Source organism: Delphinus delphis, chromosome 3, assembly GCF_949987515.2.
Source record: "Delphinus delphis chromosome 3, mDelDel1.2, whole genome shotgun sequence".
Lineage (NCBI taxonomy): Eukaryota > Metazoa > Chordata > Mammalia > Artiodactyla > Delphinidae > Delphinus > Delphinus delphis.
In genome coordinates this window covers 13429651-13454254 of record NC_082685.1, presented here as the reverse complement: position 1 = coordinate 13454254, position 24604 = coordinate 13429651, and the positions used below count along the sequence as shown (strand labels likewise).

Sequence of the window (24604 nt, the reverse complement as noted above, 5' to 3'; positions counted from 1 at the left end):
CAGGGGAAAGATACTCATTCATTAAGTCTCAGACACCGCCCCCCCCCCCCCAGCAGCTCTGTGAGGTCAACATTATTATCATCCCCATTTAATTAATTAATTTTTGGAGTTTAGGTGAATTTTTTCTAAATTGGGTAAAAAACTAAACAACAAAACAAGTTAACTGTTACATTCAATTTAATTACTGAATCAGTAAGTTTATATTAAAGTCCTTTTTTTTTTTTTTTGCTGTACGCGGGCTTCTCACTGTTGTGGCCTCTCCCGTTGCGGAGCACAGGCTCCGGACGCGCAGCCTCAGCGGCCATGGCTCACGGGCCCAGCCGCTCCGCGGCATGTGGGATCTTCCCAGACCGGGGCACGAACCCGTGTCCCCTGCATCGGCAGGCGGACTCTCAACCACTGCGCCACCAGGGAAGCCCTAAAGTCCTTTATTTTAAGATTTAATTTCATTTATTTTGGGCTGCATTGGGTCTTCATTGATGCATGCGGGCTTCAGGAGCTGTGGCACGTGGGCTCAGTAGTTGTGGCACACGGGCTTAGTTGCTCCGGGGCATGTGGGATCTTCCCGCACTAGGGATCGAACCTGTGTCTCCTGCATTGGCAGGAGGATTCTTATCCACTGCGCCACCAGGGAAGTCCCCGTCCTATCTTTTTAAACCACTCAGTGATTTTTAATATTTAATACAATCAAACCTAATGAAAACTCTTTTTATATAAATCTTTAAAATTACTGGGAAACTAAAATTTAAATCCCATTCATAACTGCACTGCACAAATACTTGATATGCAATAATCTACATCTTCCCAAAGATGTTGTGGCTTATAGTAGGGTATTTTCTTCCTCTCCACCATAAGTTTACTGAACTTTCTCCTTTGTTTTCAGTTTTTTATTTTCTTCTACAATTGCTTCATATTTCTCTTCCATTTCTGCCAATTCTAGGCGAAGCAGCTCTATTTCTAGATTTTCTGGGGTAGCAGCTCCTAAGCAATGTTTTAAAAAATCCAAAGCACTATTAGGTTTCTCTGGTTCTTCATATAAGACTACCAATACCTTGGTCAGCGTGTCCAGCACCTCCGACTTCTCCAAGTACCTCCGTAACTGATGGGCGGCTTTGTAATGAGCCACAGTGAAAGCAGCAGCCGCGTTTCCATTTTATTTTTTATTTTATTTTACTTTTTCACCCCCATTTTATAGGGGAGGAGTCTGAGGCCAGGGAGGTGCCAATGCCCCCCTCAGAATGCTTAGAGCTCCCATTCTTTTCCTCACACCTAGATCCTCCAAGCCTGGAGACCCTGCAATGCAGCCAGGAACTCTGTGCCCAGATTCCCCATCCAGTGCTTCTGGGACAGGATGCCCAGCCCAGGACCCTGGGATCAGCCTGAGACCGTTTGGGCCCCCCTCCAGTCTATCCCACACACCCCCAACAGGCCAACAGCGCCTTGCTCCATGGATGCCAGGCCCTGGCCCTGGGTAGCAGCTCCCGTTTCATGGCGGTTTGTAGGGTTCCCACCACAGGACATGTGGCAACCAGTGCTGGACAGAGTGGGTGTTGGTGGGGGGCACTGACGCCAGAGCCTGGGCAGTGGGGATGGGGTCTGAGTCACTCTGCCTGGGTTAGACTCCTGCCTGTGTTGTGTGGCCACAGGCCAGCCACTCGCCCTCTCTGAGCCTCACTGAGGCTCACTGAAATAGGTTAATAAGACAGCCATGTACCTCAAGGCGGTTATGGGGAGTCAGGGCATCACGTGCCTAGAAAGAACAGGCGGGGTATGCAATAAGTACTTAATAACCGACTGTCGTGATTGCGATCATTGGTCTTCCTATCTGTAAGGGGAGGCAGATGTTTCTGTTTCTCCCTGGGAATGGAATTTGGGGGTCTGCCTTAGGTCTCCCAGGAGCAGCGGGAGTCCAGCTGCCTGGGCAGGGCTGTCCTCCAGACTGTCCTTCCAGCCAGGCCCCAGAGTCCCAGCCTCAGGGCATCCCTGCACCCATTTCCTGTCTTTCAAGGGCAGCTCCGTGTCCAGGGCTGGCTCAGGGGCACCCAGAGGCAGCTCCATCTTCTCCTTGAGAAGCCCAGCTGTGTCCACGTCAGTTCGCTCTCCTTTGTCCCAGGATATGTTCACCACCAGGGCCCCTTGCTGGGACACCTCCTCTGGGAAGTCTGCCGGGCTGTTCCACTGCCAAACCTGGAGACGGACGATGGGGTCAAGGCTGTGGGCAGGGCCCTATTTCTCATCCACACAAGGATGGAGTGGACCAGGTCCCTTCTGGCTTAATTCTCTAAAACCCGAGACCAATTCAAGGATCAGTTGGAAGGACCCCCCATTTCTCTTTGGAAAATTGTCCCTTCTCCTCTCTTAGTTGATGTGGTTGGACAGGGCAGTAGCCCCACGCCAGCTCTTGCCATTGGCATGTGATCCTGGCCCAGCCAATAAGAACACTCCTACCCCCTGGTTCTAGTGATAGGCTAAGGGATGGGCATATGACCCAAGCTGGACCAATCAGTGATGTCCGAGAATTCTGCTCCAGTTAATGGGAAAAATGGATACCCTGCTTCCACAGGGGGAAGGCTGAGCCTGCCTGAGATAGAAGCCTGAAGGGAGGATAGCACCACAAAGAGATGGAGTCCTAGTTCCTGGATCCAGCCATGCCTGAAGCCCACCACCTTGGATTTTTTTTTTTTTTTTCCCATCAGGTTCCTTTGTGGAACTCACTTCAGTTCTGTTTCTGCTACTAGTAAATGGCCTACACGAGGTTCCCCTTTGGGTTTCTATTTGCCTGTCTATAAAATTGGACAGGCTTTTGGAGTTCTTGCACCAGTGGGTTGGGGGAAAGTAAAATGAGTTAATGCATAGCCATTACTCTTCAGAGCCCTGGTCCAGATATGGACCCAATAAACAAGACCTGGAATTAGAAAGGGGGCCCTTACCTGCTTCCCCTGGCTGCCAGAGAACTCAACGGCAGTGCTGCCACAAGGTGTGGGCAGGGGTGGGCACAGGTGCCTTACAGCCCTGGGGAAGGAAGAGAACTGGTCAGTGCTTCTGTTCGTTCTTACTTTTTAATTGTTCTGACTTATTTTTTTTCATCTCCATTAGGTTATAATAAGGGGAGTGAGGATGTGGCCAAGGGGTCAGGGGTACGGGAGACTGACAGACCCGGATTGAAATCCCAGCACTGTCGCCACTGCTGGATGCCTGGGCCTGACTATCTGGGCCTCAGTTTCCTCATCTCGAAAGTGGACATAAAAACCTACTTGGGGGGGGAGCAGTTATTACTATTCTTACTATCACTATTACAGATCATCTCGGGGGAAGGGGTGCAAGTTACCTGTTCAAGCCGAGGTACCCAAAGATTCCCAGGAGAAGGATGCTCACGAAGCTCCCAAAAGATGCGAGGAAGATGGACAAATCGGACAACTCAGAGACCTGGACTTCTGGGAGCAGAAGAGCTTGGGCTGGGGGAGAGCCGCCTCCTGCTTCTCATTGAGGAGGGAGTGGGAGGGGCGGGCCCTCCATCAACTCACTGCTGACCCTGGCGTACTGTGAATCCCTCTGTGCCTCAGTTTCCTCCTCTGTGAAGTGGGACCCCGCCTGCCCTGTGACTACAGGATAAAGCCCTGGCACACCATAAGTGCTCAGGACACTGCAGCTCCAAGAGCCTGCAGGTAGGGCCCGTGTGGTTGCTCCCCCGGACCCAGACCAGCCCACCGCACACCCAGTCTGGCTCACTGGTTCTCTTGGGACCAGACTTCACAACAAGGACAACAGGCAGGGACCGTGGCAGGAACAGGGATCATTTGGTCTCCAAATCTCTCATTGCCACACACCCCAAGACAATGGAGCCCACCTCCTTATGTTTGTGATGAGATACTCATTCATTCATATTCATTCATTCACTCAATAAATAGCCCCCCTGCTCCCTTCCTTTCCCCAGGAGCTCCAAGGCTGGGGGAGGCAGAGCCCACACAGACACCCACACACACTCCCAAGGCATCAGGCCAGGTAGGAGGGGCAGCGGGGGGGGGGTGCCCAGAAGGAAGCCTGGAAGGCTTCCTGGAGGAGAGAGCTTTTGAGCTGAGTTTTGAAGGATGAATAGGAGTTTGACAAGGAGACCAAACGTTCCAGACAGAGAAGCCTGCAAGGAAAAGCCAACGTAAGAGAAGGTTCATGAGGGGAAGCTGCAGCAGAGGTGAAGGAGTTGGGAGCAGGTCAGCCTGCGACTTTCTCCTGAGAGGGATGCATGGGGAGCCATGGAAGGATGGAGGGTCAGGGTGGGACTGCTTGCTGACATGTGGGATGGGGCAGTGCATGCTGGGTAAGTACCCGGGCCCACCCCCTCACTCACCGACGGTGAAGCGCAGGGCCTGGCTCCAGGCACCCCGCCACTTGGCTGTGTCTGCTCGAACCTGCACCTTGTAGGCGGTGGCAGCCCGCAGGCCCTGGAGGGTGATCTGGGTCTCTGTGGCATTCACTGACAGCTCTGTGGGCGGGAGGCAGTGTGTGTCCCTAAACCCCCTTTACTCTGGCTCCACCCTGGGGGTGGGAGTAGGGGCTCACAGACATTTTGCTGAATAATCTTCCCTAAATGCACCCATTCACATCAAACTTATTTGGAAAATATTCTTCATCAAAATATTCAGTGAATGATGCTGTTTTTTTCTCAAATTCTGACCAATTTGCCCTTCACTCGCTCCTAGGCCACTCCTTTCCAGCCACATCTGCCTTCTCCTCAGAGCTCCCTAAAAGGCACCAGGTTCAATCCCAAACCTCAGGGCCTTTGCACTGGCTGTTTCCCTGGCCTGGTTCACCCTTTCGCCAGATAACTACATGCCTTCCTCCCTCACCTCTTTCTCATCTTTAGGGACAAGGTCAGGGTTAACTTTGTCTAAGTTGTTCCCCGAGTGTCCCCAGCACCTCAGCACAAAGTTGGATCTCAACAAGTGTCTGTGGAATTGGATGATTTTTAAAAAATAAAGCACCCCATAAAATTCTTTAAAATGAGAATACAGTTGTTGGCTGTCGTACAGAAGAAAAATTCCTAGAACCCTAAATCCATATTCGTTGTAAATATTCAAGAGGAATATTCTTCCAAAGAAATTTCAGGGAAGTTGGTACATTTGGCCAAATGGGCATTTGGTGCATAAATCTTCAGCAATTTGACTTTTGGCAAACTGGTGTTCAGCAAATGGGCTGCTTCCAGCTGCGCCACTGTGAACAAGTCACCGACTCCCATTTGGCCTCATTTACCCCCTCTAAACAACGGAGGGTGACCAAGCTGATGGCAGAATGTCTATGTCTGACGTCAGAGCAGCCCCCGTTCCCCCCTCCTCCCCCCTCCCCCCCGCTCTCGCCCCTGTGCTGGGCTTGAGGAGGGAAGGCAGGATATAAACTCATGGTCTTGGCGGCCTGGCCTGTTGCTGCAGGAGATGGACGGGCGAGGCTGTATTCTCGCAAGGCTATGTTACCCAGCGGGGAGGAAGAGGCTCCCAATGTGGGAAATGACAGGACGTTTCAGCCCTGGTGAGACCTGCCTTGTACATCCTCATTTCTTTCCCTCCTATGGGGCAGGAAGGGGCACCTAACTGAGCTCAAATCCAAGCTTGTTTAACCTTTGGGCAGGTGAATCCCTTCCCAGGCCTCAGTTTCCCCATCTGTAGAATGGAGAAAGTCATCCCTGCTCCATGGGAGTTGCCGTCTAAAGGGCCAGTCAAGACCCTTGAGTCCAACTCTATTGTTCCATGGGTGTGAAAACCAAGGCCCAGAGAGGGACAGTGAGGTGTCCAGGGTCACACAGCAAGGCAGAACTCAAGGCCAGAGCCCTTCCTCCCCCAGCCAGGCCTGTGCCGCCTCACGTACCGGATACTTGGTTGCTGGCCTCATCCTGGCAGCGCACAACGTACTCCTTCAGGACGCCGGGGCAGGTGCTCAGCAGAGATGGTGTCCAGTCCACAGACACTGAATCCTGGCTGAGTTTCTTTACAGACACATGTTGTGGGCTCCCGGCCTCCGAGGCTGCAACCGACATCCTTTACCACGGTCAGCTCCAAGGGTGCTGGTTGAGTACTTCCTGCCTGCCCAGCCTGCTACTGTCCAGAGACCCAGGGAACCTTGGCCACAGAGTCAGCTGTGTCTGCCAGTTCCACCACTCTTGGTGTCATCACTTCCCCTCTCTGAGCCTCAGTTTTCTTACTATATAATGGTGCAATGCCTCTTGGAGTATCTTAAGAGTTGACTGAGCTGACTTCTATGTGTCTGGCTTCTGGCCAGGGCCTGATAGGCAGTAGGTGCCTCTAAATGGTATTCCCCCTTCCTGATACCCAAGGACACTGCCGAGTCCCCTGGGGAGACCACCCTGCAGGTTTGGGCTACTCACCATTGCCTCCAAAGTGGAAGGTGGACAAGACGGTGGACCACGAGGTGGGCTTCTCCGGGTGTGCAGAGGCAAAGATAGTGACGCGGTAACACTCCTTCTGCCGCATTGCCCCAGATGCTTGGCTCAAGCTGTGCGTTGCTGGAAGGATGAGCAAGGGTCAGACCAGTAAATAGATTGTGTCCCCACCTCCGCACCTGTGCCATCTGCCAGGAGCTCTTAGAGCACTCCTACCCATGCTTTAAAGCCCTTGCACCAATGTCCCCTCCTCCAGGATTCCGTCCTCATGCCCCTTGCCACCCCATCCCCGCCCCTTCCCAACCTGTCCCCACCCCCTCCAGCACAGCTCCTACTCTATGGCGCCGGGGTGTCTGCATCCAGCTCTGTCTCCCCTGGCTGGGAGCTCCCCAGGCTGGGGCTGAGGCTTCCTGGGGCCCCGGCCAAGACCACGTCAGAGAGTGAGAGGCTGCTTGGGCCATTTGGCACCCTCCCTTTCCCTCCAGAGGCCTCATTAATTTGCCACCTGCATCTTGCTAGCTGCTACCTTTCCTGGCACGGGTGAATGTTTAACAAATACCCTGGGACGTGAAACTCATTACCTGCTGGGGTGCAACTTTCCCAGGGCTGAGCCCTGACACCCCAGGATCCCAGCAGGAAGCACCAGACCTGCATGAGTGGAAGGGTCTGTCTTGGCCTGTCCCCACCTCTGTGTGACCTTGCGCAAGTGGCAAGACCTCTCTGGGCCTCAGACACCCCACAAGGATGATGCCTGTAGGTTTGAGCTGACCAGGAGCTCTAATGGAGGATGCAGGGCAACCGATATTACGGTACCCATTCCATCAGGGTCCCGGTCCTGGGGTGCCGTCAGGGTGCAGGTGGCAAGGCTCTCGTCCTGGCCCTGGGGCTGCCACTCAATGCAGTATGTCATGCCCTGGGCCTGGGCTGGCCAATGCATGGTGGTCCTGTTGGCTCTGGTACTGATATTCAGAACCCCTGGTTCTGGAAGAAGACAAGAGAGGCACATCAGAATAGCTGCCTCATGCTCCCCCCAACCCAAGGCTCCTATAGCCCCATCCCACCCTCTTGACAAGCTCTAACCCCCCAGGGCCAGGAGTGTCTGTATCTGGTTCTGTCTCCCTACGCTGGGGGCTGCCAGGATGGGGGCTGAGCACAGAGGGGACAGCAGGGGCTGTTTGAATGAATCGAGTCCTCCCCCAGCCTAACTGTGGGTTCCCTGCCAGGATGCCCACAGTCAGTGCTCCCTAGGCTGCCACTACTACCCTGTCAGGCTAGTGGGCATCTCCTGGTCCAGCAGATGCCTGGCCACCCACCACCCACTTTGCCCAGCGGTGGGTGGCTGTGGTGGAGGAGGAGCCTCCCGGCTGGACCAGAGCTCAGAGCCCCGAGGACAGACCCACTCAGCCCCCTGGGCTCCTCTCTCCACTCCCTACAGCAAGGTCACCTGCACCAACCTGAGAGGTGGGTACTGCTTCCAATTCTAGGGACAATAGCTATCATTTATTGAGTTCCGACTGTATGCGCCAGGCCAGTGCCGAGCATTTTACAGGCGCCACTTTCCCACAAAGTGGGACGATGATTATCCCAATGATATAAAACCTGAGGCTCGAAGCCGGAGAGCCACCAGCGCAAGGTCACATAGCGAGGCCATGGCCCAAAGCAGACCAGGAGCTGACAGACTTGCTGCTGTGTCACCCTGGCAAGTGGCTTCATCTGTCTGAGCCTCGGTCATCTCATCTCTGAAATGGGCATCATCCTAACAGCCCAGCTGGGTGCTCAGCAGGCTCAGGACTAAGGTGAAGTGAGCAGGGCATGACATTAAGGAGGCGCCAAAGAACTCAATCACCGAGATCAACACTCTGCTAATGCAATATTTTTTAAAAAATCAAAACGAACCTAAAAATATGTACTGAGTACTATTCACAGTTGCCAAAACAATGGAAACAGCTCAAATGTCCGTCAGTGGAAAAACAGATAAACAAAATGTGGCCCATTCACACAGTGGAATATTACTCAGCCATGAAAAGGAATGAAGCACTGATGCCTGCTACAATGTGGATGAATCTTGAAGACATCAGGCTGTGAAAGAAGCCAGACACAGAAGGTCACATAGTAGATGATTAATTCTATGAAATGTCCAGAGCAGGCAAATCCACAGAGACAGAAAGCAGATTGGTGACTGTCAGGGGCTGGGGGAGGGGGAGGGGGAGTGACTGCTAAGGGGGAGGGGGTCTCCTTTTGGGCATGATGAAAAGGTTCTGGAACTAGACAGAGGTGATGATTGCACAACGTTGTGAATGTAATTAGGGCATCAAATTGTACTTGTTAAAATGGTTCATGTTGATATGTGAACTTTACCTCAATAAAATACATACGTTTACATACATACATAGAAACCTTAATTTTTAAATTTTAGATTTTTTTTTTGAGGTAACACTGGTTTATAATATTATAATAATAAAAATGTTTCATGTGCACAATATTATATTTTGACTTCTGAATACCCTACTGTGTGCTCAACATGAAAAATTTAGTTTCCATCTGTCACCATACAGTTGATCCCCTTTACCCCTCCCCTCCCCTTGCCTCTTCCCCTCTGGTAACCACTAATCTGTTCTCTATATCTAGGTATTAGTTTTGGTTTCTCCATCTATTTAGTCAGTCAGTTGTTTGTTTGTTTGGTTGGTTGGTTGGCTGGTTGGTTGGTTTTTATATTCCACATCTGAGTGAAATCATAGGGTATTTGTCTTTCTCCAGCTGAATTGTTTCACTAAGCATAATATCCTCAAGGTCCACGCATGTTGTCACAAATGGCAACATTTCATTCTTTTTCATGGCTGAGTAGTATTCCGTTGTATACATGCACCACATCTTTTTTGTCCATTCATCCATTGATGGGCACTTAGGTTGTTTCCATATCTTGGCTATTGTGAATAATGCTGCAATGAACATAAGGGTGCATATATCTTTTCCAATTATGTTTTCTTTTTCTTTGGATAAATACCCAGAAGTGGAATTGCTGGATCATATGGTAGTTCTAGTCTTAATTTTCTGAGGAATCTCCATACTGTTTTCCATAGTGGCTGCACCAATTTACATTCCTGCCAACAGTGTATGAAGGTTCCCTTTTATCCACATCATCGCCATTGATTTTTTCATTGTGTATAAATATATGTATATATTTAATATATGTATACATGTATATAAAATGAGCAAAATGTCTAGATTTTAAATAAAGACAGGATCAACCCTGTATTTGCATGACCCTGCCTTGCTTGCCACATCCTGATCTTGGCCCTGGTCCCAATAAAACTTTAGTTACAAAAATAAGTGTTTGGCCTGGGCCACAGTTTGCCAGTGAGAAATTTTTTAACTATTACACTATAGCGTTATGCATTTTTTAATGCTATGCATTTTGAATACTTACTTTACACGCTCCTAAATTAGACACCATATTACATTTTTGTGCCTCGCTCGCTTCACTCTAGTCTAGCTGAGGCTCGAGTACGTACTCAGCTTCAAGAGGCCCCCCCCCGCCCCACCACTGCCCAGCCAAAGGCACCTGAGTGGGTATAGGCAGGAATGTGCCATGTCTGGTTGGGACCGAGGCCAAAGCGATTCCGGGAAAAGACAACCAGGTCATAGGCGGCACCCGAGAGGCTGAGATTTTTCCGCAGGCGCAGAGTCCTCGTGGCCTTGGCCTTACATGGGCAGGACAGCATATGCAGGTGGACATGGTAGGTCACCTCCATGCCTGAGTCGGGCCCGAGGCAGCCTTCTGGAAGCTCCAGCTGGGGCAGCTGTTGTGAGTGTGAGAGATGGTTTGTGGGGACCTGAACATGCACGTCGTCCCCGTGGGTTGACATCAGGATGCTGCCCACGAGCACAGGCTCATCCACGGGCCACAGCTGATGACATGTATGAAAATTTTTTAAAAAATAGTAAACCTCAGTGCTGGCAAGGCTGCTGGGAAACTGACACATCCACTGCTCATTGGTTTAGGGGGAGGGGGGAATAATTTGGCAAAACCCACTGAAAACCAGAGAAAAAAAATGTTTCTGTCTTTGGACCCAGTTACTTCGAGCCTGGACATTTTTCCTAAGTAAAGAAATTCAAATTATAGGAAACCTAGGACGAGAAGGAGCTTCACTACAGCTTTATCGTGCCAGCCCATTGGGGACCTGGCGGAATCAATTATGGTGAAGCCAGGGGTTGAAATGTATGGTGAGTTTGCCCTGACTCAGGCAGGGGATTTCCCCTCTGCGCCTCAGTTTCCTCCGCTGGAAAATGGGTTCATTCGACTGTACTTAATGAGCTGTTTGGGGGACTTCAAAAAAATCATCTCCCATCCAGACCAGCACAGTCAACCCCTTCCTGGCCTTCCAGCTTTCACGTGAGCCCCCCAAACTCTGCTCCCCCAATGGCTGCCAGAGGGAGCCTGTGAACACCTGAGTCCAGCCATATCCTTCCTCTGCTCACACACCCTCCATGGTTCCCCATTACCTTCAGAGTTCAACCCACAGTCCTTCCGGTCCCTACCACCTCCACGGCTTATCTCCCTCCTTTTAAACACTTCCACTCCAGCCTCTTGTCTCCTTCTCTCTGTCCTCAGGCCACCCCACAGACCTGCGATGGTCCCATTACCTGCTCATGGAAGGTCACCTTCCTCCTCCCATTCGGGCGGAGCTGCTCCACCGAGAACCTCACCTTGGCCTGTGGGGGGTTTTCTGCAATGAGACAGCAAGACAGTGACACTGGGGGTGACGTCCTTGCTCACAACGTCCTGCAGACCCTGGATTGGGACCCAGGACCTTTTCCTTCCCTCCAATGAGATTCCATGGGTCGTTAAGTAGTTTTCAAAATCTGCAAACATGGAGATCCACTCCATGATAGTGTGAATATACTTAATGCAACTGGCTAAAAATGGTTAAAATGGCAAATTTTATATTATGTCTTTTTTTACTACAATTAAAAAAAAATCTGAAAACAGCCGTCAGAGTTGTTTCCCAGCAGATACGCACTTGGGTGGGCAGGAGGAAGCTCCAGCTCAAAGGGTAGGGGGACAAATGTTGACAGTCACTCCCCCCATCTCTCCCTCCCACCCCCACCTCAGGCCACGTCTCCACTCTGGAGCTGCCCTGGCTCCAGCTTCCTGTGTCATTTGGAAAAATCTGCCTTCACGACACAGCCACTTGCACCCATCAACTCCTTGTTCGGCTTTCAAAGAACAAAACCCACCAAACTAATTGGAAGGAGAGAAAGACTGATAAATGTTTTCTTTTTATTATGGATTTGCCACATTTTACAAAGTGAAACTTGCCCGCTGCCCTGCCACCTTGCACTAATTTTCCCTAATTTCTTCGGCAGCCTTATTTCTAACATCCATCACCTTAACGCTAATGCTCACCGCCTTATTTCTAATACTACTACCATCTTTCTAATGCCCGTCTCCCTTCCTGGGGTCCAGGGTGCTCTCACCAGGGGGGATGCACACAGGGCTGCTCCAGCTGCTCCAGGGACCTCCGGAGACCCCCGGCCTCAGCCGTCGCCGCAGCTGGAATTCCTGGGCCGTGTCCATCTCCAAGGGGCAGAGGCATGACTCTGGGAAGAAGCAGATCAAACATCAAGCAAAGGGGCTGTCCCAAAGCCAGGAGCACCCAGGGCTTGGCACTGGTCACTTAGCCATCGTGCACATATTAAGCTCCAACTGTGCACATGCACTTATTGAGTGCCAGCTGTGTACAAGCACTGATTGAGAGCTAATCATGTGCCAGACCCTGAGGACACAGCCAGAATAGGCCAGGTCCTGCGCTCTTGGGGCCTCAAGGATCACCCACTTCTTCTACTGTCTGGAGTTCAAGTCTCGGCAAGGCCACCTACTAGGGATGTGAACTTGACCAAAGGCTTCACAAGCCCAAGCCTTTGTTTCCTCACCTGTGAAATGGGAATAATCCAATACTGAACTACAGGGAGGCGCAAACAAGCCTACAGAGAATTTAGCACTGGGTCTAGCACACAGTGGGTGCCTAATTAATGCTAACTTGCTACCGCTGTCATGGTCACTATTATTCTCACCGAAGCCAGCATCATCCTGATGTCCACAGTCGCCCTAAAACAAGACCATATTTATACATTGTTTTACATTTGGATGTTGAACATTCTAGCTTTTTTGAAATTTTCAACAATTACTCTGCTAAATGTAACATGGAACCCTGGATTGGATCTGAGAACAGAAAGAGGACATTCTTGGAAAAGTGGGTGATAATCCAAATAAACTCTGGAGTTTAGTTCATAGCGAGAGACCAGTGACAGACAGACTTGGGAACGAAAGCCATTAACCTGTGGGGACGCTGGGTGAAGGCTCTATGTACTTCTTTGTAACTTTTCTGAAAATCTAAGATTATTCCAAAATAAAAAAGTTTGTTTTTTTTTTTAAAAGCATTATTTGGGGGAATTTCCTGGCAGTCCAGTGGTTAGGCACGTTCACTTCCGGGGCCCGAGTTCAATCCCTGGTCAGAGAACTAAGATCCCACAAGCCATGCGTCGAGGCCAAAAATTAAAAAATAAAATAAAATAATTATTTTAGGAGGCAAAATTATATTTTTATAATTTCCTAAAAAAATATTTTAAGAGACAAAACCTATCTGTTTGTGGTGTCGTGGATGAGGAGAGGCAAGTTTAGGACCCAGCTAGCCCCACACTCCCCGGCTGATGCTGAGAGGTCCCTGGACATCCTGAGCCTCAGTTTCCTCATCTGCAAAGGGGGCCTGAGAGGGTCCACTGCAGAGTGTGTTAGGGGGCTGGAGATAAAAAGCAAAGAGCTGCCCCTCCCCAACAGGAGTCCCATGTCACCTGCCTCTGACTGATCCGAACCCATTCACTTGATGGGAAAACTGAGGCTCAGGGAGGGGCACAACATTTGGAGGGAAGATGGGGCCCAAACTGAGGCAACTCCCTGGACTCAAGATGTTCCCAGGCTGAGGGAGGGGGAGACACCACAATTCAGAAGCTGTGTGGGTGTTCTCTGTCTCTCCCAAACCAGGGACTCCTTGGGGACTTGGTCAGGGCTGAGGTTTCTTGCAAGCCTAGGCTTGCCCTGCTTGCAGGGGACAGAGGGGAGAATAGAGTGGCTGAAGCATGAATGAAGGTCCAAAGAAGACATACAGATGGCCAACAGGTACATGAAGATGTGTTCAACATCACTCATCATCAGGGAAATGCAGATCAAAACCACAACGAGATACCACCTCACACCTGTCAGAATGGTTATCATCAAAAAGACAAGAGATAACAATGGTTGGCGAGGATGTGGAGAAAAAGGAACCCTGTGTACTGTTGGTGGGGATGTAAATTGCAGCAGCCACTACGGAAAACCGAGTGCAAGTTCCTCAAAATATTAAAAATAGAGCTACCATATCATCCAGCAATACCAATTCTGAGTATTTATCCAAAGAAAAGCAAAACACTAATTGGAAAAGATACACGCACCTTCATGTTCACTGCAGCATTATTTACAGCAGCCAAGATGTGAAAGCAATCTTAGTGTCCATCGATGGATGAATGGATAAAGAAAATGTGGTACATGTATCAATGGAATATTATTTAGCCATAAAAAAGGAAATTCTGCCATTTGCAACATGGATAGTCCTTGACGGCATTATGTTGAGTGAAATAAGTCTGACAGAGAAAGACAAATACTGTATGATCTCACTTACAAGTGAATTTAAAACAAACAAAAAACCAAACTGATAGATACAGAGAACAGAGTAGTGGTTGCCTGAGGTGAGGGGTAGTGTGTGGGCGAAACGGGTGAAGGTGGTCAAAAGGTACAAAGTTATCAATATAAAATAAATAAGTCCTGGGGATGTAATGTACAGCATGGTGACTATAGTTAACAGTACTGAACTGTATTGTCCGAAAGTTGCTAAGAGAGTAGATCTTAAAAGTTCTCATTACAAGAAGCAAAATCTGGAACATGCCTGTGTGGTGACGGAGGTTAAACAGACTTATTGTGGTGATGATTTCACAATGTATACAAATAACAAATCATGTTGTACACTTGAAACTAATATGATTTTGTATGTCAGTTACATCTGAATTTAAAAAAGGAGGGACTTCCCTGGCAGTCCAGTTAAGACTCTGTGCTCCCAATGCAGTGGGCAGGGGTTCAGTCCCTGGTCGGGGAAGTAAGACCCCACATGCCACACAGCACGGCTTAAAAAAAAAAACAGAAAAAAAGAAAGGAGGGAGGGAGGGAGGAATGGTGGAAAGGTAGTTTCCTGGAAGAGGCAGCCCTTGAGCTGGACCCTGAAGGTGGGTTGGATTCACATGTGCTCAGATACAGAGGAGGGCATGCAGGTGGAAGGAACTGCATATACCAAGGCAAAGAGGCTGGGAATCCAGGGCATAGGCAAAGAATGATGGCCATTCAAAAAGGGGCCAGAGGAAGCATGAGGCAAGTGAGGGGAACTAGGGCCAGCTGAAGATAAGGATGACTTACTGAGAGTAGTGGGGAGCCATGGAGGGTGTGTGAGCAAGGGAGATCACAATCAGATCTTCATGTCAGAGAGACCCAGAGGCTAAACATGGGGCAAGAGTGGAGGCCCCGTGGGAAGGGTGATAGATACAGAGATTGCAAAACTGATGGGAGAGGTGTGAGGGTGGCCTGTGCCTGTGCAAACCCCTGATCTGGGGAATAAACTCACCCACTTCCATGGGCTGCCAGGTGTCCGGTGCCGGAACTGTACCTCAGCACCATCCTGGTGGGCTGGGGTCTCCCACTCCATGAGCAGCTGCCCCGCTGACCTGGACACCTTGATGTTTCCTGGGGGAGGGTCGTATTTAACTGGAAGCAGAGTTGGGGGTTGGGAAGGGGAAGCCGGCATGTGTGTGAGCTGTTGGTCCTGAAAACTCTGGAAAATCTTCCCATGATCCTCCTGGCCCATAGTAAACCACCAAGCTCCCCAAATTTGAATCAGGGGCACCTCTACAGGTCCCATCTAAGCCTGGGGTTCTATCTAAGCCTGGGGTCAAAGAGTTAAGACTTATACACAGGATCCTATTAGTAAAGGTATCTTTAAAATATTAATACTCATTGCTGGCAAGGCTGTGGTGAGACAGGCACTTCTGTAAATTGCTGATGAGAGGGTAATTAACTGATTCTATTTTTTTCTGAAGGACTATTAGGGAAATCTTACTAACTTTTTAAGCCCACTTCAAGGAGCCTGGCCTGAGGAGAGACATCTATCATGCTTTCTGCATCTCGGTCATAGTGTGCCTGATTCTAGCTCAGGGCCTTTGCACTTGCCGTATCCTCTGTTTTGCTGTATCCACACTTCCCCATCTTTATTCCTACTGGATCTTTTTCATCCTTGAGCTGGAGCCCTCCCTGACCTCCCAGCAGTATCTCATCATGTGTAACGATCATGCCTTGTCCATCACCCTACATGAATCTGGGCTCCATGAAGGCAGGGACAGGGTTGAGATTAGGGTGAGGAGAGGGAGGCAAGGTTGTACAAATACAGGGTCAGATCCTGTCTTTATTTGAAGTTCTGGGGAATTCCCTGGTGGTCCAGTGGTTAGGGTTCTGCACTTCCACTACAGGGGGTGTGGGTTCGATCCCTGGTCGGGGAAATAAGATCCTGCGTGCTGTGCAGTGTGGCCGAAAAAAAAAATTTGATATTTGATTTGTCATGGCTTTTTTTTTTGCATTAATATTAATTTTTTTTAAACGTTGCATCATGGGACTTCCCTGGTGGTCCATGGGTCAATACTTCGCACTCCCAATGCAGGGGACCTGGGTTCGATCCCTGATCAGGGAACTAGATCCCACACGCATGCTGCAACTAAAAGATCCCGCATGCTTCAACAAAGAACCCTCATGTGGCAACAAAGATCCTGCGTGCCACAACTAAGAACGGCACAGCCAAATAAATATTAAAAAAGAAAAGTTGCATCATGCTATGGTTTATAATGACTACTGAGGTTTTTTGGCACCCCCATAACATCTTGTGGCCAAGGAGGGTGCCTCATTCATCTCACCCTTGTCCCAGCCCTGTGCTGTGACCTCCATTGGCCTTGCCCATGTCCCCTGTGACTGAGCATGGCACACAGTAGCAGTTCAACGAGTATAAACTAAGTATATATTATTGATTCGTGAAAACAGATTTTAAAGACCGAACACGGGGGACTTCCCTGGTGACGCAGTGGTTAAGAATCCGCCTGCCAATGCAGGGGACACGGGTCCAGTCCCTGGCCCGGGAAGATCCCACATGCCGCAGAGCAACTAAGCCCGTGCGCCACAACTACTCAGCCCGTGTGCTGCAACTACTCAAGCCTGCACACCTAGAGCCCGTGCTCCGCAAAAAGAGAAGCCACCGCAGTGAGCAGCCAGAGCATCGCAACGAAGAGTAGCCCCCACGCTCTGCAACTAGAGGAAGCCCGCGCATAGCAATGATGACCCAATGCAGCAAAAAAAAAACAAATTATAAGACCCAATAGGGTCTTGGCCACATTACAGTATCAAGGAGAAACCGGAAGCTACCTACATGTTCATCAGTAGGGGATCCGTTAGGGGACCATGAAAGACTGCCAGGTTACATGACAGAGTTGGACGTAAAAACAGCTGGCAGTATCCAGCCCCTTGCCAGGGACCCAGAATTCCCTCAGGTCTAGGCTTGGGGACCAGAGGCTTCTCTGGGTGAGGAAGTGGTAGTGGAGAGGAAGAGAACAGGGTGCTGACCTGAGCTGTAGAGGTTCAGGGTAATGTTGGGGGACTTCTCTGTCCAGTTGGCAGCCCGGGATTCCACCCAGAGAGTGACAGCGTGGAGCACGGATATGCCATCCTGGTCGGAGAACTGCAGCTTGGTGGCTGAGCCTGCGGCAAAGTAGCAACAGCGCCCGGGCTTGAGGCTGCGGGAAGGAGGGTATCGGTACTGAGTCTCAGCGGCCACAGCAGATGATGTGCATCACATCCCAGAATCCTTTTCTTCCCCTTTCACCGCCGCTCCCCAGCCTGGGGTTTTCTTAGGGATCAACTAGGACTAAGGGGTTTGGAGGATCCCAGAATCTCCTAACATGGGCTGCCACAGAGAGAGGGAAGAAATGAATAGATGGATGAATAAGTCACAGGGTGAGGATGAAGGAAGGACCACAGGGATCCTGATTGCCGCCCAAACTGTATGCCCACCCATGCTGACCCCACAACACAGATCCCCAGCCCTCCCTTCTGACATGAGAAACTGAGGCCCAGGAAGAGGCAAAGACACTGCCGAGCTCATACATCTGAGAGTAGAGGCAGGGGGTCAGGAGCAAAGGCAGGATCCTCACCAGCATCTCAGGAAGTGGCTGACCCCAGCTGCGGGGCCCTCATATTCCCAGGAACATTCATAACCAGCGTTGCTGAGTATCCGGTAGCAGTTTAGGTCCCGGGGGCCCGAAGCTAAGCCTGGAGGTTTGAGAACAGATTAGAGTGTGGGGGGGTGGGGTCCCCAAATTGACACACCCCAGAGAGGAATCTTTGTGACACTTATGCAATCCGGTGTCACCTCAGCCTAAACACGCTGTGACTTCCAGCACCTTCCTGTGCCCTTCCTGCCTGTCTCCTGCCATCTCCCTTGCACCTCCTCCTCCAGCCACTTCAGCCACTTCACTGGTCCTCAAACACACCAGGCTCACTCCTACCTCAGGACCTTTGCATGTGCTATGCCCTCTGCCTGAAATGTCCTTGGCCCAGATCTTGACATTCCAATTTCTCCTTCAGTGTCACCTCTTCAAGCACTAGGCTATTTGAAGTAGCCCCCTCCTTCTCCATCCCTCACCCTGCTCTGTTTTGTTCCTAGCACGTCATTGTATGCAAGATATGCATTTGTGTGCCTCTTGTCCACCTCCTGCACTAGGCTGTGACCCCAGGAGGACAGCTGGGCTCGCAGCTGATTCCTTCATGTCTAGAACTGTGTCTGCACGTAGTACGTGCTTGGTAAATATTTCTGGAACAAAAGAATAGATGAAACGCCTTGCCCAGTGGCAGATTTTGTGACTTTGTTACAAGCATGAATGTTCCAGCAATGCTTGCCTCGGAGCAACTTCAAAATGTTTAACAGCTGCTTAGCCCCACATGCTGACCAATCAGGACGGACACAGACACCAGTCCTGCGACCCTGTTACGGAGTAGATGAGGCTTACAGAGGTGACTGCTCCAGGACACCTGAGTTTGGTGAGGACAGGCCATCAGGCTGTCGGGTTGGGGCTACTGAGACCCCAGTCTTTGGCTGGGCAGGAGGGAGCTGAGGGAGTGGCTGCTTGGGATGGGTCAGTCAGAGCCCAGTACAACCCCTTCCTCCCACGATGGGGAACTGCCCCAGACCTGAGTCTGCATCCGGATACGGCGGATCCTGAAAACAGCACCCCATGGTGCCACAGGCTTCAGCTGCAAAGGCAATGAAGAGAAATGACAGTCTCAGCCTTTCACTTCAGGGGAGGGGAGCTTGCCCAGTGACCATCCACGCACCTGCCCACTTTCCCATCCTTGCACCCACCCACCCATCCACCTTTCTATCCATCCATCCATCCATCCATCCATCTACCCATCCACTCATCTATTCAGCCATCCATCTCTCCACCCACCCACCCATCCATCCATCCATCCATCCATCCATCCATCCACTCACCTATCCATCCATTCATCCATCCACCCATCCACTCATCTATCCATACATTCACCCATCCATCCATCCACCCACCCATCCAGCTCTCGAGCCGCTCCTCTAAAGCAATCCAGGGTCCCCTGTACCTCTCCCTTTTGCTGGTCTCCAGCCCTGCCTGAACTCTATAAGCCCTGAAACCTTGCTGATCTCCAGTTTACAGAGAGGGAAACTGAGGCACAAAGAAGTTGCCCAAGGTCATGGAACAGCAGAGCTGGGATGAGAGTCCAAACCTAGTCATCTGCTGGGGGCTGGGTCCCTTCCCATTCGATTCCACAAGATGGAGAGAGAGTATGTATATTACATACACTGGGTACATAACACTATTTTTTTTATATATATATTATATATATATATATTATATACTTGGTCTTTATCCCTTCCTTAGCTATTTCTCATTAAACTCTGGGATGTGGGAAAGATTCAGAGCTTCAGCCCACCCCACAGAAGACAAAATCAAGACCGGAGGGGAGATGACATCAGAATCCATGATCATCCATGATCATCCAGCTCACATTTGATAGAGGGAAAGACTGAGGCCCAGAGACACAGAAACAACCCTGGGAACCGGGTCCACAGCCCTCCACATATACACACACAGCCCCCCGCCCCGGCAAGAAGAGCCATAGGGGACTACTCCAGGGTAGGGGACTCACCGCCCTGCCGGGGTAGCAGGAGGAGAAAGAGGGGGACCAGCCTGGTCACCCCCTGCCCCATTAGGTCCTCGAAGAGGGTGGCAATCCCGGACGAGCTTCTGTGCTGCTGGAGAGACCCCAGCCACCCAGTCCTCACCCAGGAACACATTAAAGCTTAGCAAGAAAAACTAAAAGGAAAAAAAAAGTTAGGTGTCGTGGCCCCTCCCAGGGCAAGTCAAAGTGAAAAAGAAACCCAGGAAGTCAGCCCGGGCGTGGTGGCCTCATTCAGACCACAAACACACCCAAGCCCCAGGTCCGGGGGGTCTTCTCTGCTGGCCCCAGACTGAAGCTGGACACTGGGTGAGAGCCCCATGGGTGGCCTGGGGCTCTGTGCCCTTGGCCAGGTCTCCAGCCCTCTCTGGTCCACTTCTGAGACTTAGGAGCTAAATGGGAGGCCAGGGTCTTCAGACGTCAGAGTTCACTCTCCCAGTAAATTGTTATGAAGTGCTTGCTGTAGGCTGGGCCTTCCAAAAATGTCCACCTCCCCGTTTCCCGAATTCCAGCCTCAGGGCACCCTGGGTTCCAGGTCTGGAAGAGTCTCCTTGCTTCCTTTAGACTCAACTTTGTCTTTTCTGTGTCTTTTTCTCAGCCAGAGGTGGAGAGGTTGAGGCGGGGAGGGGGGTGGTCTCAGTTTCTGACCCTCTCTCCGCACTGTCAACAAAGGCCCAAAATGTCCATGGAGAAGAGCTGATTCATGCTACCAAGTGGATGAACCCCCAAAACAACAGGCTGAGTGAAAAAAGTCAGACACAGCAGCCCATATGTTGTATGACTCTATGCATATAAAATGTCCGGAACAGGCAAATCCACAGAGACAGAAGGTAGATTAGTGGTTGCCAGGGGCTGGGGGAGGGGAATGGGGAGCGACTACTCATGGGGATGGGGCTGCATTTTGGGGTGCTGAAAATGTTTTGGAGCTAGACAGAGGTAATTGTTGTACCATATCGTGAATATTCTAAATGTCACTGAACTGTATATATTAAAATGGTTAATTTTATGTTATGTGATTTTCACCTAAAAAAAAATGTTCTCGGAGCCCAGGTGGGCAAAGAACAGGGTAAGGGTCTCTCCTGGGGGAGAGCATCTGGGGAAACTGAGGCCCAAGAGGCCAGGAGGAAGCCCATTCTCTGAGAGCCAGTCCTGAGGGGCAGCTGGGCTGGCCAGGGTCAGGCGCCCAGCAGGCCATGAAGTCAGAGCCATCAGAACAAAGAGGCAGTGTTCCAGGCCTGGCACAGTGGGGACGGGGACCCTGTGACCCTGCACAGAGCAGTCTTCACAGGCAGCAGGGCCCAGGCCAGGCCAGGGGGCGGAGTAGGTTTGAGGCCTGGGGGAGGGTCAGAGACAGAGAGAGACAGAGACACAAATGGAGAGAAACATAAAGATAGAAGGGACCATTGGAGATAGGGGTAAACCCATGGCCCACCTCTCAATGATCCTGAGACCCCTACATCAGATGCCCTATTTTGCAGATGGAGAAACTGAGTCCAGAGACACCCAGACCACTCAGGGTCCCAGCTAGAGGTGAAAACATGGATGCAAACCCTGAGGCAGGGCACCCTCCACAGCAGGGCTGAGCTTTGCACCTTCCAGAGTAAGACCCATGCCCCAGGGCTACTCCCTACCTCCCACCAACCCCCCTTTCGAAATTTGGGCCTCCCAGGCCTTAGCTTCCCCATCTGCAAATGGGCTAGAGTGTGGATAAAAGAGGGTTGCTGCCCACCAGACAGCCAGTATGATTTATCATTCTTTGGGGGCTCGCAGTGGCCTCTGCTCTTGTCACACCTCTTTCCCATCCCCCCAAAGTTAGAGCAGTCACTGGAAAAACATCAAGGGGGGTGGGGCAGAGCTGGACACAGACGCCCCCAGCTCCTTGAGGTCAGGGGCTGGGTGCAGGGAGGGGCAGAGGTTAAGGGGGCCCTGCAGGGGACCAGGGAGGGCTGCCCAGAGTAAGGAGGTCTTGAACTGGCTTTGTAGAATTAAAGGGCATTCCCGGCAGAGGTCACAGAAGAGGCAAAAGTTCGGGGGACATGATTTGGGGAACAGCAAGATGAACGTGGCAGGTCTGGGGCTCCATGGGAGAGATGAAGATGGTAAGGGGGGCCAGGGCCTTGAGTGCTGGGCTGAAGGGCTGGGCTTTTTCCCAAGAGCTTTTTCCCAAGGAGCTACGGCAGGAGTGTGAGAAGGATTCCAGCCACTTGTCAGGTGTTGTTTCTACCCTTTTTGAAGTCACAGTTGGAAGCTCACCTTGAGGTTCACTGCAGCCCACCTTCCCCGTGCCAAATCTTTATACTCCCACCTCTCTTGGCCTGCCTGCCACCTACTCCAGGAAGCCCTCCCAGCTGCCCCAGAAGCACACCTGGGATATGTCCCCAGAGCTGTCCCACTTTCAGATGCCCCACAAACTGGGGGGAGGGAGAGGCAGGAAGGATAGGGTCATAGGCCCCCCTCCCCAGGAAATGGTAATGGGAAGAACCACAGAACTTCCCCACCCCCTCAGCTTCCGCCTTCTGGGGGAAGGACGGGTAGTAACCTTTAGCCCGAGAAGGGCTGAGCTTCTCTCCATGTGGTCAAGAGACCTGGTGCCCCTGAGGGGCATCTAAGGAGGATCTTGAAGGATGAGTAGGAGTTGGCAAGGAGAAAATCCATGAGTTCATTTAACAAACACATTTATTAATAAGAACATTTTTCACCAATAAGAACATTTCTCATTTACTCAACCAGGACTTCCTGAGGCCTCCAGAGGATCAGTTGAGGATGTTTTAAAGAATACATAGTGGTGATCATTTTGTAAGATACAGAAATATCAAATCAATATATTGTGCACCTGGAACTAACATAATGTTGTAGGTCAATTATAATTCAATTTTTTTTTTTTTCGGTACGCGGGCCTCTTACTGTTGTGGCCTCTCCCGTTGCGGAGCACAGTCTCCGGACACACAGGCTCAGCGGCCATGGCTCATGGGCCTAGCCGCTCCGCGGCATGTGGGACCTTCCCGGACCGGGGCACGAACCCGTGTCCCTTGCATCGGCAGGCGGACTCTCAACCACTGCGCCACCAGGGAAGCCCTATAATTCGATTTTTTTAAAAAGAATACATAGGGGAACTTCTCTGGCGGTTCAGTGGTTAAGACTCCGCACCTCCGCTGCAGGGGGCAGGTGCTCGATCCCTGGTCGGGGAACTAAGATCCTGCACGCCGTGCAGTGTGGGGCCCCACCCGCACCCCCCCAAAAAAGAATACATAGGTGGGACTTCCCTGGTGGTGCAGTGGTTAAGAATCCACCTGCCAATGCAGGGGACACAGGTTCGATCCCTGGCCTGGGAAGATCCCACATGTCCCAGAGCAACTAAGCCCGTGTGCCACAACCACTGAGCATGCACTCTAGAGCCCGCGAGCCACAACTACCGAGTCCGCGTGTCACAACTACTGAAGCCCGTGCTCCACAACGAGAAGCCACCGCAATGAGAAGCCCGCGCACCGTAACGAAGACCCAACGCAGCCAAAAATAAATAAATAAAAATTTAAAAGTAAATAAGTACATGTATTTATTTTTTTAAAAAAGAATACATAGGTTACCAAGAAAAGAACTCATTCATTCACTCCCTGATTACACTCCCTGATACTCTTCATGGAGATATTTGAGGAGGGTTTTGATGGATGTGTAGAAGTTTGCAAGAAAAAATCTATTTATTCATTCAATAAATGTTCTCTGATGCTTCTCAAAGAGAATTTGAAGTGGATTTTGAAGGATAGGTGTTCACCGTGGAAAAATTGCATTCAGTCAGTCCTCCAGTCGGTCAGTCAATAAATGCTCCCTGTTGCCCTTTGAAGAGGTCATTTGGGAAGGGGTTCTGGGAAGAAGTTCTCCAGATAGATCACAGGCATTTGAGACCTCTCTGGTGGCTTCCCCTCCAGCAGCTCCCCATCTGTCCAGCCCAACCACCTCTGGTACACGGAACCTCTCTTTCCTCAGGGTTCCAGCCAAAGTCCCAGGGAAGACTATGATTGACTGAATCTTGAATCAATCACAGTGACTGAGATGGATAAGGACTCTAGGTCACATGTCCACCCCAGCCTGGATTACAGAACTTTTAGGCAGAACTAGCCAGAGACAGAAAGTTGGCCATGGTAGGGTGTGAGCTTACCATCACCTGGGGTATGCAAGCTCCAGATGAAGTCCATTTATTGTAGGGTTGTCAGATAAAACACACAACATCCAGTTAAATTAGAATTTCAGATAAATAACACATAGCTTTTTAGCATATCTATGTCCCAATTATTGCACAGGACATATACTGAAAAAGTATTCATTGTTTATGTGAAATTAAATTTAACCAGGTGTCTGTATTAGTTTGGTAGAGCTACCATAACAAAGTATCACAGACTGAAATCACAGAGTGATTTCAACAACAGAAATTTACTTTATTATAGTTTTGGAGGCTAGAAGTCCAAGATCCAGGTGTCGGCAGGTTTGATTTCTTCCAGGGTCTCTCTCCAACGGCTTGAAGATGGTATCTTTTCCCTGTGTCTTCACATAGTCACTTCCCTTGTACAAGTTTGTATACTAATCTCCTCTTATAAAGACACCAGTCACATTGGATTCGGATCTACCCACATGACCTCATTTTCGTTAATTACCTCTTTAAAGGCCTTATCTCCAAATACAATCAAATTCCGAGGTACTGGGGGTGAGGATTTCAACTTATGAATTTTGGGAGAATGCAATTCAACCCATAACAGTGGCTGCTTTGGAAAACGGTCTGGTAGTTTTTGAGAATATTTAAATGTAGAGTTACCACAGGACCCAGGAATTCCACTCCT

At 50.3% G+C, this 24604-nt stretch overlaps 1 protein-coding gene across 1 annotated transcript; it reads right to left on the bottom strand.

Annotated features, from left to right (window-relative positions):
• Positions 1 to 1314: 1314 nt before the first annotated feature.
• Positions 1315 to 19988, bottom strand: IL12RB1 (interleukin 12 receptor subunit beta 1). The gene is made up of 16 exons (XM_060006672.1): positions 19746 to 19988; positions 18753 to 18815; positions 17717 to 17834; positions 17130 to 17299; positions 15094 to 15233; positions 12464 to 12497; positions 11867 to 11989; positions 11033 to 11115; positions 9951 to 10188; positions 7202 to 7369; positions 6374 to 6511; positions 5857 to 6012; positions 4346 to 4480; positions 3329 to 3434; positions 2931 to 3012; positions 1315 to 2187 (listed from the first exon to the last, which is right to left on the bottom strand). Exons 1-16 carry the CDS (start codon positions 19891 to 19893, stop codon positions 1822 to 1824), a joined length of 2268 nt encoding a protein of 755 aa, XP_059862655.1. The 5' UTR covers positions 19894 to 19988; the 3' UTR covers positions 1315 to 1821.
• Positions 19989 to 24604: the final 4616 nt, after the last annotated feature.